This window comes from Mauremys mutica, chromosome 1 (assembly GCF_020497125.1).
Source record: "Mauremys mutica isolate MM-2020 ecotype Southern chromosome 1, ASM2049712v1, whole genome shotgun sequence".
NCBI classification, from domain to species: Eukaryota; Metazoa; Chordata; order Testudines; family Geoemydidae; genus Mauremys; species Mauremys mutica.
Window position 1 is genome coordinate 247,364,243 of NC_059072.1, and position 22,239 is coordinate 247,386,481.

The 22,239-nt window shown below is 47.3% G+C and overlaps 1 protein-coding gene across 2 annotated transcripts in view; it reads right to left on the reverse strand.

Annotated features, from left to right (window-relative positions):
* Positions 1 to 11,399, reverse strand: part of TBC1D8 (TBC1 domain family member 8) — a 79,749-nt gene extending 68,350 nt beyond the window's left edge. For both annotated transcript variants that reach the window (XM_045006007.1, XM_045005998.1), the window contains exon 1: positions 11,240 to 11,399. In XM_045006007.1, coding sequence (XP_044861942.1) covers positions 11,240 to 11,366 — 127 coding nt within the window. In that variant the 5' untranslated portion in view covers positions 11,367 to 11,399. The remainder of the gene's footprint in view (positions 1 to 11,239) is intronic.
* Positions 11,400 to 22,239: the final 10,840 nt, after the last annotated feature.

The following is a 22,239-nucleotide window of genomic DNA, read 5'->3' on the forward strand; positions in this document are numbered from 1 at the left end:
GTCCCTAACATTCTGGTAGCCTTTTTGACTGCTGCTGCACATCAACCAGATGTTTTCAGAGAAATCTGCACTACTCCAAGATCACTTTCTTGAGTGGTAACAGCTAATTTAAACATTCTGCATGTATAGTTGGGATTATGTTTTCCAATGTGCGCTATCTTGTATTTATCAACATTGAATTTCATCTGTCTTTTTCTTGACCAGTCATCCAGTTTTGAGAGATCCCTTTGTAACTTTTTGCAGTCAACTTTGGTTTTAACTACCTTGAATAATTCTGAATCATCACCAGACTTTACAACCTCATTGTTTACCCCTTTTTTCCAGATCATATTGACTATGTTGAATAACGATGGTCCCAGTACAGATCCTTGGGGGACCCTGCTATTTACCTCTCACCACTGTGAAAACTGACCATTTATTATTTTTTAACCAGTTACTTGATCCATAAGAGGAACGCGTCTCTTATCCCAAGATTGCTTACTTTGCTTAAGTAAAGTGCCTTTGGTGAGGCACCTTGTCAAAGGCTTTCTGAAAGTCCAAGTACACTATATTCACAGGATCACCCTGGCCCATGCTTGTTCACACACACACACACACACACACACACACACACACACACACACACAAACCACCCCTGTCCCCTTCAAAGAATTCTAATAGATTGATGGGACATTTCCCTTTACAGAATCTGTGTTGATTCTTTCCCAATATATCATGTTCATCTATGTGTCTGATAATTCTCTTTTTTACTATAGGTTCAATCAATTTGCCTGGTACTGATGTTAGGCTTACCAGCCTGAAATTGCCAGGATCAACTCTAGAGCCTGTTTTAAAAATCAGTGCTACAGTCATCTGGTACAGGGGCTGATTTAAGTGTTAAAGTTACATACCACAGTCAGCAGCACTGCTATGGGTACCCACATGGCACCACAGTATGCCAACACCTTTATGGCTGACTCAGAACAACGCTTCCTCAGCACTTGTCCCCTAGCGCCCCTACTCTACTTGCACTACACTGACGACATCTCCATTTTTTAATATTTTTTTTAATAATTGGAGATATACCAATCTCCTAGAACTGGAAGGGACCTCGAAAGGTCATTGAGTCCAGCCCCCTGCCTTCACTAGCAGGACCAATTTTTGCCCCAGATCCCTAAGTGGCCCCCTCAAGTATTCAACTCACAACCCTGGGTTTAGCAGGCCAATGCTCAAACCACTGAGCTATCCCTCCCCCCTAATAATCTGGACCCATGGGATGGAGGCCCTTGACAAATTCCACCAGGATTTCAACACTTTTCACCCCACCGTCAACCTCAGCCTGGACCAGTCCACACAAGAGATCCACTTCCTGAACACAACAGTGCAAATAAGTGATGATCACATAAACATCACCCTATACCGGAAACCTACTGACCACTATACTTACCTACATGCCTCCAGCTTTCATCCAGACCACATCTCACGATCCATTGTCTACAGTCAAGCCCTAAGATACAACCGCATTTGCGCCAATCCCTCAGACAGAGACAAACACCTACAAGATCTCTATCAAGCGTTCTTAAAACTATAATGCCCACCTGGGGAAGTGAAGAAACAGATTTTCAGAGCCAGAAGGGTACCCAGAAGTCACCTACTACAGGACAGGCCCAACAAAGAAAGGAACAGAACGCCACTAGCCATCACCTTCAGCCCCCAATTAAAACCTCTCCAGTGCATCATCAAGGATCTACAACCTATCCCGGAGGACGATCCCTCACTCTCACAAACCCTGGGAGACAGGCCAGTCCTCACTTACAGACAGCCCCACAACCTGAAGCAAATACTCACCAACAACTACACACCACACAACAAAAACACTAATCCAGGAACCAATCCCTGCAACAAATCCCGTTGCCAACTCTGCCTGCATATCTATTCGAGGACCTACCCACATCAGCCACACCATCAGGAGTTCATTCACCTGCACATTTACCAATGTGATATATGCCATCATGGGCCAGCAATGCCCCTCTGCCATGTACATTGGCCAAACCGGACAGTCTCTACGCAAAAGAATAAATGGACACAAATCTGACATCAAGAATTGTAACATTCAAAAACCAGTAGGAGAGCACTTCAGTCTCCCTGGACACTCAACAACAGACTAAAAGTGGCCATTCTTCAACAAAAAACCTTCAAAAACAGACTTCAACGGAGAAACTGCAGAGCTGGAATTAATTTGCAAACTGGACACCTTCAAATTAGGCCTGAATAAAGACACGTCACTGTTTCTGGGAGCTGCTTGAGGTAAGCACTGCCCGGAGCCTGACCCCCTCCCATGCCTCAACCCCCTGCCCCAGCCCTGATCCCCCTCCCGCCCTCTGAAACCCTAGATCCCAGAGCAGAGTACCCTCCTGCACCCCCAACCCTTCATCCCCAGCCCCACTCCAGAGCCTGCACCCCCAGAGAGAGCCCTCTCGCAGCCCAGCCCCTAATTTTGTGATCTGAAAGAAGAATGCTGCATTTGAAAGGGAAAAGCAAATGGAACAGATTACTGTATATACTCAATCATAAGCCAGTTCGTTTATAAGCCGACCCCCTCAAGATGGATAAGTAAAAATGGAAAATTTTTATGACCCTGTTAATAAGCCGACCCTATAATTCAGAGGTCAGCAAACTTTGGCTCCCGGGCCATAAGGATAAGCTGCTGGTGGGACGAGATGGTTTGTTTACCTCGAGCGTCCGCAGGCACAGAGGTAAACCTAAGTAAACAACGTGTCCCGGCGCGCCAGCTGCTTACCCTGACAGGCTGGGACAGCAACTGGTGGGGAATTTTTTTTGGAGGGGAGAAGCTGGGAGTCAGGGCAGTAACCCCTGTGACCATCCCCCACATGACCCTACCCCAGGACCCCCACACTTTCCCCATCCCATCCCTTCCCACCTTATCTGGGGAGGATGTCTCTGACCTGGCTGGAGCTGCTCCAGCAGGTTGGTCAGTGCAGCCGCAGCCTGCTCCGGTGGGCCAGACCGGGTGGCACGGCCACAGCATGTTCCAGCAGGCTAGGCAGGGCGGCACGGCCCCAGCGGGCCAGGCGGCACGGACCCAGCCTGCTCTGGGGGGCAGGGCCAAGCGGCACAGCTGCAGCCTGTCAGCCCCAGAGCTGCAGCTGCTTTGGAGGCTGAGGGGAGAGCAACATAGCCAGAAACAGAGAGACTCTGGCCCTGCCTCTTCCCTTCTGTCTCTGCCGGCTGTGCTGCCTCTCCTTGCTCCCTCTGTTGGGGGAAGGGGCTGCGTCCCACCTCTCCCTCTCTATACCCCTTCATAAGCCGACCCCCTTCTCTGGTGCTTCTCTTTTTTACTAAAAAATTCGGTTTATGAACGAGTATATATGGTAAATTGTGTTCATAAGTGTAAACCTCTGGTTTACAGTTTTTCGTTCCTGGGTTATAAGAACAACCCTACAAATATTTAGAGGACATTAAAAAAACCACTTAGAATTCTGTTGGACATAAGTAATATGTAAGAATATGGAATACTGCATAAACAAAATTTGCAACTAGTTAGCTACTGGGGAAGGAGTGGGAAAATAATCAATAGCTTTGCACTGACTATTAGTAATCTAACATTCCAAATCGTAAAATACAAGAGGTTAAACAAGACATTAAAATTACAGGAAATGTTCTTTTGCTTTGAACAGAATACATAGTACTAATCCAATCAAACGAGGAGTAAGCTGAAACTTCCACATCCTCTCATAAAAATGACAGTAGTGCCTCAGCCTCACTCTGTGCGACGAAGCCACTCTGACATTACCATAAATGAGAAGGATTTGACACTACTCTTGATTATACATCTTATGGACAACCAGAGATTACCATTTACCTAAGGCAGGGCTGGGCAAACTTTTTGGCCTGAGGGCCACATTTGGGTATGGAAATTGTATGGCAGGCCATGAATGCTCACAAAATTGGGGGTTGGGTGTGGGAGGGGCTGAGGACTCTGGCTGGGAGTGTGGGCTCTGGGATGGAGCCAAAAATGAGGAGTTCGGGGTGGGGGAGCTCTGGGCTGGGGGTTGGGGTGCAGGGGGGTGAGGGTTCCAGCTGGGGGTGCAGAGTTTGGGGTGGAGGAGGGTGCTCCAGGCTGGGATCAAGGGGTTCGGAGGGCAGGAGGGGGATCAGGGATGGAGCAGGGGGATGGGGTGCAGGAGGAGGTCGGGGTGTAGGCTCCAGGCGGTGCTTATCTCAAGCAGCTCCTGGAAGCAGTGGCATGTCCCCCCTTGACCGCGGGAGCTGCAGAGCCGGTACTTGGGGCAGGGACACATGCGGAGCCCCCGGCTGCACCTATGCATAGGACTGGAGTGGGGACATGCCGCTGCTTCCAGGAGCCATGGCACATGCAGAGCGTGGCAATCCCCCAATCCCGCTCCCCAACAGCAGTTCGAGGGCCAGATTGAAAGATCTGACGGGCCGGATGCGTCCCCCGGGCCATAGTGTGCCCACCTCTGACCTAAGGAAACCATAGATTCCTCACAGAGACTACAGAAAGATACCAGCACATATCTTAGTTATTAATTTCAAGTTCAACCAGCTCCCACCTTTTCCAGAGCAACAACATAAGCAATCTACTACAAAAGGATTTCTTCAGTTATATTTATATACAACCCCAGAATCAGCCAGAGCTACTGAATTGCATCTTGATTAAAGTTAATTTGTGGATAATTTCATCCTGAAACACAGGCTTTCCAGAAAACATTTCAGATTTCCTGCCTATGTCCCTGATCCAGCAAAGCACTTAAGCATGTGAGTAGTCCCACTGAAGTCAAGGGGACTACTCAGTGCTCAGGGTTAAGCATTTGGTTAAGTGCTTTGCTGTATCAGGTCCCTTGCAAGTCTAGAAAACAAATTACACAAAGTGGGTGATCAACAGATAAAGATATCTCCTCTCACCTTCTCTTGTATGAAAGTAGACCAGTTTTCCACACCACCTGCAACCCCAACTTGTATCAGTGAACTTTGCTAGTATGCAGAAGATTAAGTGACCGTAGAGATTATATGTTTCTCATATGTACACACCTGTTCAAAGTTCAATACAAATACACTACCTTGATGACAAAAACAGACATAAAAGACTAGAGCTTTCATGTGACATATGACTACCCTATAGTTCAATTCTTTGGGGATGAAAGAAGAATATACACCTCTACTCCGATATAACGTGGTCCTCGGGAGACAAAAAATCTCACCGCGTTATAGGTGAGACCGCGTTATATCAAACTTGCTTTACCCCCCTCCCCGTTCCTTGTTCTCTGACCGCCCCCTCCAGAGACCCCTCTGCCTAATCACCCCCAGGACCTCACTGCCTACCCCCGACTGCTCCGACCCCTATTCACCTCCCGCCCCCTGACAGGCACTCACCAGCAGCGGTGAGAAGTGGAGCAGCCCAACCCCAGCCCACTCCACCAGCTCCCAGCTGCGGCGCTCCGCTTCCCGCCGTCGGTGAGTGCAGGGAGGCTGGGGAAAGGATGCCCCACCCGCACTCACCTGCAACGAGAAACGGAGCAACATGTCCCCAGCCCGCTCCGCTTTCCTTGCCCCGGCCCCAGCCCTGTCGCTGGGGAAAGGTCCTGCACTCACCTGCAGCGGAAAGCGGAGCGCCGCAGCTAGGAGCTGGCAGAGTGGAGCGGGCTGGGGCCGGGCTGCTCTACTTGCACCATTGCTGGTGAGTGAGGGGGGGGCGGGAATCCCTTCCCCCAAACCCCCTCCCCCGAGCAACACGGCTGGGGCCAGGCTGAGGGAAGCAGAGCAGGCTGCTCTCAGCCCCCTGCTAATCCCCCGGGCCACTCTGGGACTGCGGGGCCCTCAAAAGTGCCCTCCCACAGCTCCTTCCCCCCCGACCCTGAGGGGGGAGCCCCTGACCGCCCCCGAGACCTTCTGCCCCTTATCAAACCCCTCGGCCCTGGCCTGGCCCAGCACCCTTAACACGCTGCTCAGAGCAGCGTGTCAGAGCTTTACCGCCTTGTATGCGAACCCGCCTTATATCGGGTCATGTTATATCGGGGTAGAGGTGTATCTAAACAAAACATATTCTTCTGCTGTGCTGTGTTAGGTTTATTTGTACCTTCTGGATAGATTAACCTGGAAAGAAGGGTGAATAAATAAAGAATGGACCCAAAAGCAGTTGTTCACGCACAGGCGCAGTGAAAACATCATATACTATCATAGTGGCTTACACGCCTTTGTGCACATTAAAATGTATTAAGTGACATCTGATCCCTCCTTTAAAAAACAAACCAAAAAAAAAAAAGTCCATGATTTATCAAAGTTAAGGTAATGAATTGCTGTATAATTTTAAAGTCAAAGATGGCTCTGCTAATAATAGTACTTTGCATTTTTATTCAATCTTTCATCTGGAAGCATACTGCCTTATCAAGCCTTGTGAGGTAAGCACTCACTTTTCACTAAGTTAATGATGAAGCCAGAAACAAAACCCAAAACTCCTGTCTCAGACACCTGCTACAAAAAATGAGTAGTGTAATCTCTTCCCATGTGGGTGACATTTCTTTAATCTATTTTTAGATTCTATTTAAAAGTCCTAGAAATTTCAAGCCATTTTTCCCATCACTGAACAAATTTTGTTAAGCATTTACACTGAAAGTTTCACACTGGTTTTAACTATTTTCTTTTTGTTTCCCACCATCGTGCTCATTTTTGACTGTTCCAAGTAAAACAGAATTGTAACATTTTGCTTATGTTCATCATAAAAGTGCACTTAATTTTTTCTATGTATTGTTTTCCATTTGTAAGATGCACCTAACCTTAGGCCCTTCTACAATACTAACAAAATCTGATTAAAGAAATATGTCTAATTTTCTTAAGATGGAGGAAATTAAGAGGACAGAAAGAGAAAGGGTGTTTGCAGTTAGTCAGCCAAAACAGCTTTATATTAGCCTTACATAAAAAGATTGTATACACTGCAGGTTTAGCTTCTGCATTCAGCCAACAGGATGCACCAGGAACTTAGCTAGACAACAAACATCAATTTTTTATTTTAAACTTGCGGGTGTCTGCCATAGAAAGCTCAGGAGTAGACACTTCACATTTGTGATTTCAGCCACATAATCAACCTGGACCTAAAACTAACAGCTGTAGAAGCTATTTTTAGATCTGAAAATTAATCTCTCTCATCCCAGCAATCAAGGAATGAAGAGTGGGCTATGTGATCCACACAAGGAGGAAGGGGAAAACATAATATAAACCCTAGGGCAGGGGTCTTAAAATCCCAGTGCGTGGGACATCTGTCGCCCGAGAACCTCCCCAATGTGGCCCTAGGGCAGGGGTCAGCAACCTTTCAGAAGTGGTGTGCCGAGTCTTCATTTATTCACTCTAATTTAAGGTTTCACGTGCCAGTAATACATTTTAACATTTTTAGAAGGTCTCTTTCTATAAGTCTATAATATATAACTAAACTATTGTTGTATGTAAAGTAAATACGGTTTTTTAAATGTTTAAGAATCTTCATTTAAAATTAAATTAAAATGCAGAGCCCCCCGGACCGGTGGCCAGGACCCGGGCAGTGTGAGTGCCACTGAAAATCAGCTCACATGCCGCCTTCGGCACATGTGCCATAGGTTGCCTACCCCTGCCCTAGGGACTCCAGCAATTTTGGGGCCGGGTCTCTCTTTTGGCCCTGCCTACTGCCCCAGGGTGCTCTCCCCCCGTCCCTCACACGTCCCCCAGGGGATTTAAAACAGCCCAGGACCCCATTCACCACTGGCATCACAGCAGAGCCGACCGGCTTCCTGCACGCTCGCTTCATGGGGCTGCCAGCCCCTCTCTGTGGCCCCGGGCCAGGGCGGGGCTGTGCCTCCATATACTGCCCCCACCCCAACTGCCCCTGCAGCCAATGGGAAGCTGCGGGGGCGGTGCCTGGGGTCAGCAGCATCCTGCCTTGGAGCCCCAGGTAAGCACCACACCCCCGACTCCCTCCCAGAGCCTGCATCCCACCCAGAGCCTGCACCCCTCCCTCCTCTTCCATCCCAGAGCCTGCAACCCCACCCCCTCCTCCTGCACCCCCCACCTATCTCAGACCAGAGCCTGTACCCCAGACCCCCTCCCCCATCCAAACTCCCTCCCAGAGCCCAACCTCTCACCCCTTCTGCACCCAAACTCCCACCCAGAGCCTGCACCCAGCACCCCAATCCCCTACCCCAGACCTCCTCCCTGACCCAAACTCCCTCCCAGAGCCTTAGGCAGGTGGGGGGCGGGTTCCTGGCAGCATGAATGGCATTACTGGCCAGCTGGGAGGATTTGAGGGCTGGCACGGGCCCTAAGGTAAATTGAGTTTGAGACCCCTGCCCTAGGGGTTAAAGCTTGATCCCATCCCTTTGACTTCAACTGGGCCAGGGTTTCATGAAAGTTACACAATTGTAACATGACAACCTCTTGATCTACTGAATCAGAATTAAGCATTCACGGTGGCAAACAGTGAATGCCTACATAGCCAGGACAGAGACAGACTTCAAATAAAATGGAGATAACAGAAGACAATGCCACATACTGACAAGAATCATAGAACAATTCTACCTTTGGTATATCAAATAAACACAGTAGCCTTTAAAAGTGTCTATTAAGGAATAAAAAAAAGTTTATGAGATTTCAATAGCTCAGCTGTCTTTAAATTACAATCCATCATAAGAAATTTGAATTTAAAAAAATTGATATAGAATACAATCTTCTCTCTACAGAAGTCAGACTCGTTGAAGAGCTGTATTCCTTCCTCTTTTTGCTTGCCACTGTCTTTCTCCATCCCCAACATGATGTATTATCATACTCTTCGTGTTTTGGTCTAATCTGGATTGTAAACTTCTCAGAGCAAGGATTTGGACCAAATTCTGTTCAATTACTCTAGAGTTAACCTGGTATAACTCACTGATCCCACTGAAATTACTACAGATTTACACTGTTGTAATTTAGAGCAGAATATGATCCACTGTCTTCATATTTTCTTCTAAAAGTACCATGCACAACTAAGGTGCTAAATAAACATTTTGTACAGTTAAATGAAGTAAAAATGCAAATGTAGGTTGGAAGCTACACTGCTACCTCGCTATAACGCTGTCCTCGGGAGCCCAAAAAATCTTACCGCATTATAGGTGAAACCGTGTTATACTGAACTTGCTTTGATCCACCGGATACACAGCCCCACCCCCCGGAGCACTGCTTTACTGCGTTATATCGGGTCGCGTTATATCGAGGTAGAGGTGTATTTAATGGAAATATGAAGTTGCAAATGCACTACTAAATCTAATTTTTCACCATGTATATTTGATAGGATGACAGAAATCCTATGAGCATTAAGAAAGTACATCCAGATAACTGCCACCAAATCATTTTCCTGGCCCTACTCAATCAATTTTAGTCCTGAATTTGTGAAGTTCCACTTGTTTCATTAGTTAATCATGTCCGAGCCACAGATGTGGAAAGAGATCACTCAAGGTCATTTTCCTCAGATCTATCTTTGATATTACCGACTGCAAAGTTTTTTGTGATTTCTCTGTGCAGTTCCCAGCAGGGGTGGATAGAATCAATCTCGAATGTCTCTGCCCCTTTCATTTTTAGAAATCCCAAAGGATAGCTCTGGGCAATTGCTTTTCTTCATCCATCTGTATTATCACTGCTGCTTTTCGTGTGTATATGAAGCAGCAGATAACCACCATAGGGACTAGACCTGCTTAAAGTAGAATTGGAGAACATGGTCATTAAAATGCTTGTGGACAGTCTGTACTAAAGCTGCATTTGTGGTAGCTCAAAGAAATGAAATTTTAAGACAAATGCTAATATACCCCTTTTGTTTCAATCACTAACCTGGGTACAGAGTGGTATCCGTGTTAGTCTGTATCAGCAAAAAGAACGACAAGTATTTGTGGCACCTTAGAGACTAACAAATTTCTTTGAGCATACGCTTTCGTGGGCTAAAACCCACTTCATCGGATGCATACAGTGGATGAAGTGGGTTTTATCCCACAAAAGTTTATGCCCAAATAAATCTGTTAGTCTCTAAGGTGACACAAGTACTCCTCATTCTTTTAACCGGGGTAGTTACACTAGTACAGCTTCCTTTGAGTTGATGTTGAACTTACCAAGTTTCAAGAGACTTGGTCAGAGTCAAAGAACTCTGAAGAATCAATCCATTATTTTAAAAAAGGAAATACAGATCATCCAGCACTTAATATATTGCAACACATACATAAAGGAAATTTAAACCACATAATTGTATTTGTTTTTCGCTCAACGCTTGTATAAGAACAGTATGGGAGTCCCTTTTTTTGGGGGGGGGGGGCTCACTCTTCTCACCAGCATCTCTATCCTTTCATGCCAGGTTAATCCACCTATTTTGAAAACTTCTATTTTTCTTAGTTTTTCTACACTGTCCATTAGGATGGAGTCTATGCACTAACTTAGTGGTTTTGGTTACCTTTAAGAATTCCTTACCCTCTCCTTGTCATCTGGATTATTTAAACCTGCTAACATTCATAGAAGACAAAGGCAACACTCCCTGCAAGGCAATAACTCAAATTCTTACAGCAGGGTGACCAGCACTACACGCCTTATTTCTTACGGAGTTTAACAAGTACTTTACAAAGCGGGACACGCTTTTGGTTTTGTACCGAAGCAGGGGGACAATAGGATTCCCTTTACCTTCCGACTGCAGCTGAACAAACAGCCCATGGTTTGTCAGTGCCTTGCCCACAACAATCCTCAACCTCTTTTTCTCACCTTAAAGGGAGAGATTTTCCAGAAGCCCGGAAGGAGCATTTTACCAAGTAACTTATCCAGCCTCCAGAACAAACCAGCCCAGCAGCGGTGACTCGGGGAGGGCCACCCCCGTGGCCGCAAGCAGACCCCGGAGCCCCCGGCGAGCAGGATCCCGCCGCAGCCGGACCCCCGGCAGTGACCCCAGCCACACACCCCCGGCCCTGTCTCCGCGCTGACCCCAGCGCCAGCCTCCAGGAGATCCCGCCAGGACACGGAACAAAGAGCCTGCTCCGGGCTCCCCCGGGCAGCAGCAGCAGCAGCCGCCGCTCCGCTGCCCCGACCGGAACCAGCTGATTCCTGAGCCCGGGGCCGCCGCCCGCTGCGGTGCCGGGCGTGGGGGAGGAAGCGCTCCCGCTTCCCCTCCCGCTCCCGAGCGGCTCCGGGGGGCAACAGCCCGGCGGGCCCCACCCGGGCGGCTCCCTCCCCAGCCCGGGCCGGGCGGTACCGGTGAAGCGGCCCCCGCCGTCCCCGTGTCCGCGCCGCCGCTGGAGGACGAAGTAGCCGCTGCTCTTCTGGGGGACCCAGAGCTTGAGCGCGTTCTTCAGCAGCACCTCCTCGGGCCGCAGCCACATCGTGCCGCCGCCGCCTCCCTCCGGCCCGCTCGCATCGCGGCCCGGCCCGACCCGGCCGCGGGGGAGGAGCCTGGACGCGGAGCCGCCGCTGCCGCTCCCTCCCCGGGGATAGCGCGGCCGGGATTCGCGCTGCGGCGCCAGGAGACGCCCCCCACTTCCCCGCCTAGTCCGGCCCGCAACGCCTCCCCCTCAGGCGCTCAGTGCCGGGCTGGGAGAGGGGAGAAAGCCCCGCCGCTGTCCTGGGAGGCGCTGATTCCCCTCAGCCCTGCTCCCCCCGACCTGGCGCTAGACATAAACAGACTAAGCAATTGTTTCGGGGCCTGAGGAACTCAGGGGAGCCCCTATTAATTATTAGCATGTGTTGGGGGGGGATATTCCTGCTTAAGGCTCCCTTAAATCCTGCTGAGAGTGACATCAGTATCCCCCTGGCTCCACACTCATCCAGGGAGCCACCCCATGGCTGCTGAAGGCAGGGGCTGCTGGTTGCTCCTCCACCCATCCAAACTGCCGGGAAGCAGGGTTCTCCTAGTCTGCCTCAGAGAGCAAGGCCTGTGCACACCTAAGTGTTGGAATTGGGGGGTGCTGTTACACCCCCTGGCTTGAAGTGGTTTCCATCATATATAGGGTTTACAGTTTGGTTCAGTGGCTTTGAGCACCCCCTTATACATATTGTTCCAGCATCCCTGCCTGCACATTCTGGGACAGGTCTCTTTATTTGGCCCTCAGAGAAGGCAAGGTCTTAGTATAGTTTAAATATTGTACTGCTGCTCCCTGGTAAGAGATGTTCACAAGCGCACACAGCTGTCTCAGCATCACCCTGATCAACATTCCTAAACGTGCCAGGGTATTAGCCTACCATACCTGCCACCATCCTCTGGTGGCACAGTGCAATGCACATTTTTGGCATATTTTTGCATCAATTCAGATATGAGTTATCTGCAAGTTCCTTCCCATTTTAAAGTCACTCTGTAACTACAAGATTGCTTGCTAGGTTACATATATCAATAGATAAATAATGTTCATGCTATATATCCCTATTGAGCCTAGTCATTTTCATATTAACGAGTCATAAAAAGGGGGCAGAGGGAGCAAAGGGATTCCAAATGTTTTCTGGATCCCAACTGTGCTGTCCTACTGGGTTAAGAGTTTGCAGGCTCAGGCCCCAAGTACCTGCTTAACTTTTAAATCAGTGGAACTATTCACATGCTTAAAGATATGTACCTGTGTAAATGTTTGCAGAATCAACCTCTTACTTATTACTTAATCCTCTAAAGTATGAGAAATGTCAGGGACTGACTGAACATGACCCAAATGGCTTAGGGCTAGGATTGTTTCTCAACACTCACACACATTATTTATTATTTGTATTCCTGTAATGTCTAGGAGACCCTGCTCAAGGACTACGGCCCCACTGTGCGAGGTGCTATATGAGCAGATCAAAAAGTTGCCTCAAATAGCTTACAATCTAAGTCTCTTCTGCTTTTGTGAAATCCACCTGGCATCAGAAGTTCAAACAAACAAACAAACAAAAAAAAACCCCAAAACAGTAACTTCCTGGAGTTTCCCCTGCTGAAGGGCCCAAACCCGGGAGTCTATGGGCAGAAACAGCAGATGAGGCAGATCTTCACTAGTTTTTGTTCAGAAAATGGAGTGGGATAGGCATGCATGCCCCACTGTCATTTTAAATAGTTTTGAGGAGGGGATTTTGAAAACCAAGCACTACTACTGTAAATCCTGCCTGGTATTATTTTACATTGGTAATCCTGATGACCACTGAAATATGAATGTCTAATTCAGAGGTTCTCAAACTTCATTGCACCAGGACCCCCTTCTGACAACAAAAATTACTACCGGACCCCAGGAGGAGGGACTGAAGCCCGAGCCTGCCCAAGCAAGCCCCACCACCCCAGGGGAGGGGGCAAAGCTAAAATCCCACCTCCCCAGGCTGGGGGGCCAAAGCCCAAGCCCAAGGGCTTCAGCCCCAGGCCGGGGGCCTGTAACCTGAGCCCTGCTGCCCAGGGCTGAAGTCCTCAGTCTTGGGCTTTGGCCCCTGACCACAGCAAGTCTAAGTAAGCCCTGGTGACCCCATTAAAACAGGGTAATGACCCACTTTGGGGTCCCGACCCACAGTTTGAGAACTGCTGGTCTAATTCCATGTCCAGAGTTCTCGCTTGGTCAGATTCTGATCACAAATCATAGTAAATCTGAAGTAATTCCATTATAATCACTGGCGTAACTGAGGTCAGAATCTCACTCCGTCTCTAGACTCTGAGACTCAGACTCAGACTCTGAGACTGTGGACCAAATCAAGTACTGCTAAATTGGGCAAAGTTCCCTATTAATGGAGAATTTTGAATAATAAACAAAGGATTTGGCCCTCTGCTTGCGATGCACAAGATGTTATATGTATTCTGAATTCTGAAAATTCTAACAACTTGCAGCCAGGTATGTGGCGTGGCCAATGATAACTGGCATTTGGAATACCTGAAGGTGACTGTTTTGATTGCTTTTTAGGTACCAGTTAAATAGTTTATTAGGCCAGACACTGTAAGCTGATTATAGTTTGTTCAACTTTGTTTTCTACACAGCGTGTGCATGATCTACACAAGTACCAGAATTTTGTTTTCATACGACAGAATGGCAAGCAGAAGGAAAAGTGAATGTACCACTAGCTGAAATATTAAAGGGAACAGATGAGGGATGGAGGAACAATAATGTCTTTTAAAATATTCATTATTGAATGAGAAGAGGTTATTTAAAACGCTCAGTCGGAACATGGGTATTCTAGAGTCTGATTTGAAGTAGTAGTGAGCAGGATGGTGGTTTTTCCCTTCATAAAACAGTTTGGAAGAGAAGTCAGTCTTTTTTTAAATTAAATAACTGCTGAGTGTGGCTAGATTTGTGCATGTTTATTCCTTCTTTTGTTCTGATTTGCCACTCTTATTGCTATTTTTTTTTTTACACTCAACCTTGACTTCAGTGAAAATTGATTTGGAAAGTACTTGAAAAGAAGACTGATTGAGTTGTTGATCTTTAAAATGAGATTTCTGTCCCATGAGGAAACCTTTTCCTAGGACTAGAAAGAGAGCAAGGCTAGAATACAATAATCTTCCTTCTATTTTAGTATCACATATCATGCACACATGCCATTATTGATTATTCCTTGAGACTTGCCTCTGGTTGAGCCTAATCAACAGTACTCCTTCAAAGTCTCAGGCTTTTTAACCTTATCAAAGTTGGTTAAAAAATCATATAATCAAAAGACATGCAATTTGATGTTTTTCTGGCATATGGAATCAGTGGAAGGAAACTAACACAAAACACCATTTATAAATGGCTGTGGAGGATCAGACAACTGAAAACTAATAAAAAACCTGAAGAAGAGTTCATTCTAAGCTTGAAAGCTTGTCCCTTTCACTAACAAAAGTTGGTCCAGTAAGAGAGATTACCTCACCTACCTTGTCTCAAGGATAATATAATAAAACAAAGGGCTATGGTGATACATAATGTAATAAATATTTCAGATATATTGAAAATAATAGTTTGGTTCCTTTTCAAAGTGGAAGAACATTTTTCTAGGAGCAGAGTTGCATGTTGAGTGGACTGACATCTGAGTAAGTCTAAATAATGGTTGCAAGAAGAAAAATACATTTTTACAACAACTTTCAGTCCAAGGCACTCAAGGAACAAAATGCAGCCACCTCTGGCAATCAGCTGACTATAGTCAACTAAGGCAAGGTGATACTGGAGGGATTCCTCCACCACTACCCCAGTTAGTTACTGGTTATTTCCAGCAATCAAGATTTTAATAGTCTAAGAATCTTTTTTAGGAATCTCACCTACAGTCTTGCATTGGTGATATGTACAGGTAAACAAAAAGGGGAAAATGGTGATCCATCCATACTACCTGCCTGAGGTCTCTGACGATATAAACTTCACGGGTGTTCTCTCATAAATTCTGTAAAAGAACAGGACAAGTCAAGCCAGGAAGCACTTTATTTGGAAGGAATAGACTGAAAGAAAATAAGGTTTCTGGGTTCCTTCCATCCGTATTATGCCTTCTGAAAATGATTATAGGTTATTTATTATCATTGATATTTCTAGATTTAAATATTAACAAATAGCTCAAGATATTGAATTTGCAGTTTAGACTACATGAGAGCATCCAGGGTTAGCAATGAGCTTCATGGACATTTTCAAAAAGGAGTGGCTCTGAATATGCTTGGGATGTGGCATTGTATGTTGAGGCACATTGTATACTGACCCCACACACACACAGACCCCCCCCCGATGATCTGTATCCCCTCCCACACTCAGACACCCGCCCTCCCCACAGAGCCCCAACCAGCTTCACCTGGACCCCTCTGCAGAGTCCCATTACTGTTGCACCCGGAACCGTGTAATAAGCCCCTGTGCATCCAGATCCCCCCCCCCCCCCGCACTTGGTTCCCCCACTGAGCCGCCCGCACCCAGATTGCCCCAGACAGAACCCTCTCAACCCACACCTGGATCCCCTCCACACTGAGCCCCTCTACGCTTGGATCCTGTCTTGCTGAGCCTGCCTGCCCACACCTGGTGCACCTGGCACAGAGGGGCAGGGCCCCGGGGTGTTTCTGGGGCAGGCCCGGTCCTTGCGCTGTGTCAGGGTTGAGTGCAGCCTCACCATTGAGTTTGTGTCCTGTGGGGACCACTCTCCAAGACACTCTGGTGAATGGACTGGTTCTAGCAGGAAAAACACAATATACTATTCTACTACTACATACACTCCTCTTGGATGCCTGATTCTGATCTTGGTTACAGAGGAGTAATGCACTGAAGTTGTACTGGTGCAATATGAGATTAGAGTCCATCCCCAAATTAGAAATAGAATTCCATTAATCTGTTGGGGTTTTGGGGGTGCAGGGAGAGAAGAGAGGAGAGTGTTGTTTTGTTATTTGTGTGTTAATTTAAAAGTTTGGTTTCTTATCAGGAATTAAAGAGTCCATCTGCAAAGTCTCATCTACACCCTCTAAGGAATTTGTAACAAATTACAGGCATCTTCTATTCTTTCTGAAATTTCCTTTGTTAATCTCAATAACATAGGAGTTTGGAGAAGTAGATTTTTTTTTACTGCTGCTGGTGTACTCCACGGTTCTTACCCTCTACATTAAACTCTAAACAAAATCTTTTCATCTAGTTACAGACTGCAAAATGCTTATTCCCTTAGGGTACGTCTACACTACAAGACTATTTCGATTCATCTTAATTCGAATTTCTGGAATCGACCTAATGAAGTCGAAGTTGTGTATCCACAATAAATACACTAATTCGACTGTGTGAGTCCACAGTAATGGGCGAAGCGTCGACTTTGGAAGCGGTGCACTGTGGGAAGCTATCCCACAGTTCCCGCACTCCCCGCCGCCCATTGGAATGCTGGGATTTCCCACCAATGCATGCTGGGGGGGGGTGGAAATTGTGTGGAGGGTGGTTTTGGGTAACTGTCATCATTGAACCGTCAATCACGCCCAGCATCCCTCCCTGAAAGCGCCAGCTGGCAATCTGTTCGTGCACTTTTCTTCTCAGTGACAGCGCGGGCGCCACAGCACTGCGAGCACGGATCCCGCTGCAGTTGTGGCCGCTGTCAGCTCCTCGCAATTTATCGTCCACCTCTTCCGCAGTCAGCTGCTGAGAAATTTGGCTAATTTTCAATGGTGCTGCGAGCAGTGGTGGACCATGGGGGACATTTTACCAACATCAACGTTGGGTGGCCAGGCAAAGTTCATGACGCGCGTGTTTTCAGGAACTCTGGTCTGCTTAGACGCCTGCAGGAAGGTAGTTTCTTCCCGGATCACAAAATAATGCTTGGGATGTGCAGATGCCCATACTGATCTTAGGGGACCCAGCCTACCCGCTAATGCCCTGGCTCGTCACGCCCTATGCAGGCACCTTGCACAGCGACAAGGAAGTCTTCAAGTACCAGCGAGCAGCGTGAACTGTGACTGTTCAGTTTCTTCACAGAGAAGCTGAACCTGCCCCTGTTTCTTTACCAAGTTACTGTTGACTAGCCTCTGCAGTTACATACCCCGTCCACCCCGCTTCCCCAACTTCTAACACACATTTAAAAATTAAAGTACGTGCTCCACTGTAGCTTTAAAACGGTGTCTTTATTGATGACTTTGCGTTAAAGGGTTGAAACTGGGACGCACAAGGGTTGAAGCAGTGCCGGACTGGTTGTTTCAACGGATCCTGCCATCCCTCCTTTTTTGGACTCTGTGTGCGGGGGCTATGTGGCCTTGTTGCGGGGGAGGACGGATACAGATTCCTCTGCTGCGTGGCTCTGCGGTCCATTACAGGGACCGTTGCATGACATCTGTAACCCCCCTCCCCCGCTACAAATGCACGTACCACCCCCAACGACAGAAAACCTGCAAACCACCTCCCATATCAGCTAACCGCCTACTGACTGCACTGTGTGTGTGACATGCTGCTGATCCAGCCCCCGTCTCTGTACCCTGCTAAAGGTGACTGTCCTATGCATTACACTACCCCCTCAACCACCCAATGACCCACCCAAGACATCTAACACAGCGTTGTGTAAAAAACCATGACGGAAAAAGTAAGTAACAGAAAACTACTTTTAATAATCAACAACACAGTAAGGGAAGGACTTTTCAAAATGTAGTGACTGATAGCTTTTGGGTAATTTAACACTGTCCTGTGGTGCAGTGACAGTTTTCACGGCCCCTGGTGACCCTCCTTCTTGTTATTTTTGATGAGGGGGGGATTGGAGTTTGAGGCGGGGGTGGGCGGTTGCAGATACAGTGCAGGGGGGCTCTGTCTTCCTGCCTGCGGTCCTGCAGAACATCGACAAGGCGCCTGAGCGTGTCTGTTTGCTCCCTCATTAGTCCAAGCAGCGTTTGAGTCGCCTGCTGGTCCTCCTGACGCCACCTGTCCTCCCGTTCGCAGAGTGAGCGGTGCTGCTGAGTGAGGTTCTCCCTCCACTGGCTCTGCTGGTCCACCTCGGCTCTGGAGCAGCCCATAAGTTCAGCAAACATCTCGTCCCTTGTCTTTTTCTTACGCCTTCTAGTTTGCGCCATCATCTGTGAGGGGCATGGTGCATCAGGTCGTGATACAGTTGCACCTGTGTGATGTCAAAAAGATAGTGAATTTATTACAATGATACATTTTTTAAACAAAGAAACATAGTCTACTCGGTGTCTGTGAACAAGAGTATGCACAGCACCTGTCTCATGCGCACTCACTAATGGAAAGTTCGATTTCTCTGAATGCGCTTTCATTGCCTGGGGTATTGGGCTGCAGATCAGAGAACCTTTGCAGGAAAGAAGAATTCGTGTAGCAGCAAGGCATGGTAAGCCAACTTGGATTAATAGAAGTGAATGTACAGCTCTGTCCTCTTGATGCAGGCAATCCTGAAAGCATAAACTCGGCCCCTGTTGCACCCCCTCGCGGCTGTTCACTGGGAAAGATCCCTGTATGCTGCCACTCTGTAGACTGCAGCACGTGGCTGTTAAGTGAGGCTTCTTGTTATGCAAAGGAACAGTTAAGCGCTCCCATTACTAATAGTACCCCAATTACTCTAATTTCATGCAGGAGTGTGCGAGAGAGATCACCCTGAGGAGAGTCTCACGGGCAGAGAGAGCGCGCATGCTGGAAGAAAGCCACCACAACCCAGGGGCCTACTCTGCCATGCTCGTGAGGGCAATGGTCCCGGAGTTCCAGCTTATAGCATGGCAAGGCAAAGTGTGCTACCTCGGGGCACACGATAAGCTAGCTCTGCCAAGGAACCTCCTGCATAGACTTTCAGATTACCTCCAGGAGAGTTTCCTGGAGATCTCTTCTGAAGATAAAAGTTCCATCCCCCTGTATGTAGACCTTCTGTTCTCCTAATGTCTCTCCCTGTTTAGTTACTAAAAAAATGTTAACTCGTTGGTCTTAGCTGCTTTTAATAAATAAATGTTAACTTGTTTAAAGCACTTACGGACTGATCCTTCTCCCGATTCAGGGTCCGTGGTAACGGCTGGGGAGGGTTGGTAGGGGATCTCAGTGAGGGTGAGGAAGAGATCCTGGCTGTCGGGGAAAGCGCCGTCGACTGCCTCGTCCTCCTCATCTTCCCCGTCCGCGAACATCTCCGAGGAACAGTCCGTCGACACTATCCCATCCTCAGAGTCCACCCACACTGGTGGGGCAGTGGTGGCAGACCCACCGAGAATGGCATGCAGTGCCTCGTAGAAGCGGCATGTCTGGGGCTGGGCTCAGGAGTGTCCGTTTGCCGCTCTGAGTTTCTGGTAGCCTTGTCTCAACTCCTTGACTTTCACGTGGCACTGCATTGCATCCCGGCTGTATCCTCTGTCTGTCATGGCTTTGGAGACCTTCTCGAAGGTCTTTGCATTCCGTTTGCTGGAGCGCAGCTCCGAAAGCACAGACACATCGCCCCACACAGCAATCAGATCTGAGACTTCCCGGTCAGTCCATGCTGGGGACCTCTTTCTAGTCTGAGATTGCCTGGACTCCTCTGCTGGAGAGCTCTGCATCATTGCCGGTGCTGCTGAGCTCGCCCCGATGAGCAACCAGGAAATGGGATTCAAACTGTCCAGACAGGAAAAGGAATACAAATTTTCCTGGGGCATTTCCTGTGTGGCTGGTCAGAGCATCCAAGCTCCGACTGGCGTCCAGAGCGTCAACAGAGTGTTGCACTGTGGGATAGCTCCCGGAGCTACTAAGATCAATTAGCATCCACACCTAGCCTAATTCGACATAGCCATGTCGAATTTAGCGCTACTCCCCTTGTCGAGGTGGAGTACCGAAGTCGAACTAAGGAGCCCTCTATGTCGAATTAAATGGCTTCCTGGTGTGGACGGGTGCATGCTTAATTCGATTTAACGCTGCTAAATTCGATTTAAAGAGCTAGTGTGGACCAGCCCTTAGGGCCTGATTCTGCCACCCTTACTCATGGTGCGCTAGCCTTACATCAATAGACTTTCTCACATGAGTAAATCCTACTAAATATGAGGAATGGTGGCAGAAGCAGATTGAAAGCTACAAATATTTTGGCATCTGTGACTAGGTAAAAAAAGTCCAGAAATAAGAGCTTTCATAAGTTGAGGCACAGGCCTGACATTTTTCTATTTGCATGTGCCTGTGCAGTAGTAATGTTTTCAAAGAGGAAGGTAATGGCTTTAATATGAAGCCTTACTGTTGCAGTGATACATTCCCTGCACTGTAACTGCTGGCATCCATGCACATAATTATTTGTTATGCAATATCAAAGAAAGCTCATACTGGAGCCCTCAATGCTAGTTTCTACTTCCTTCAAGGCTAATTCCTTATTCAAATTCCATGTTCATTCAACTTTCAAGCTCAAAGAGCCTGTCAGTGGCTCAGCAATAATTAGGTGATTCTGCAAAAAAATAAAAAATTCCAAGGTTGTTTATTATGCCCCTGATTTGTTGCTTTGCATAGATTATTGAGACTGCATTTCTAAGATGGCTGTCTTTTTCTGGATCTGGATGCAGTCCACCTTGACTAATCTCATGCCCTAAAAAGTGGAAGTAGTTTGGCACAGATTGCTTCGCTCCCCTTCCCCCACTCCTTGTGTTTCAGACCAGAAGTTCTTATTGTTTTAAAGATTTCCTCTAGGTGCTTATCATGTTCTTCCTCTGAACAGCCACACACCGGAATATCGTCCATGTAGACAGTAACTCCCTCGTAGAGTCTTGTAATAGCTAAGCCCTTTTCTCAGTGAAAAATGTCAGGCATGGTACAAATGAAAAATGGAAAACACATGAAATGTTGTTGGCCCACTCAAGCTATGATGTTCCCAATCCTGAAAGCTGCTCAGGGCAAGGGTTCTGGGTATGCCTGTGCAGAGGAACTTGCAGAATCACGGCCTAATTTAGCACTATTCTTCTACGGGGAATTTTCACAACCCCTTAGAAGCATGTAGGCTTGAACACATCTCCTATCCAGCTTTGGAAGGATGTTTACAAGTGCATGCTAAATATACTTTTTGCTCAGAATTGTTGGATTTAAATAGAGATGATCAACATACAGCTGTATCTCCCTCCCCCACCTTTTTTCCCCCATGACAGAAACAGTAGGAGTGCACACCCCTCCGCTGTTCACGAATTCTCACACCAACACCATTGCTTTCTATTCTTTCTAGTCCTGCCTGCCTTTTGGCAGCTGTGGAGCAGATATTCTGTGAGTAATACTCAGTACACAATAGAACTCTACATTGGCTTTCAGTGCAATCTTTATACTCTGAACAGCATTAGAATTAATCTGATTCACATCCATGTTGTCACTGCAGACCACAACAATATGGAAAATGTGTGGCTTGCCCTTTCATTCCACTTGTTCAATAAACTGCCCTTTGCATTGTGGCACATGGCCTGGGGATTGCAAAATAGAACTGGTGGACAGAAGTAGCCAGAATGGCAAAACTGTATCATAAATCAACACTGATATCACAGAAATGTTAGCACCTGAATCAGTGTTAAAACTAATATTTGTGTGGCTCTCCTTTAAGATGATTTTCCAAGGAGGTTTTGAGTAATTCTCACATTCCAGGGATCTCCATGAGAAGGTTTCTGTTATTACTTCTTTCATTGATTTGATAGGACAAACGCTAGCGCAATGGCCTCTCTTTTTACACTTTCAGTATATGGCCATTTTTGCTAGCCAGTAATCGCTCTGCTTATGCTTGTGATTGCAGCTCTCTTTGATGAGTACTATATTTCAGCTTCTATCTGACAATTACGCTAGCCCCATGCTTTTCTGTATGCTAGCATTGTTTGATTTCTTCCTGTCTGGCAGCAGTCTAATTTAAGTCTCTGACTTTTGCAGAAATGCCTCATAACCATCTGTATCTCTA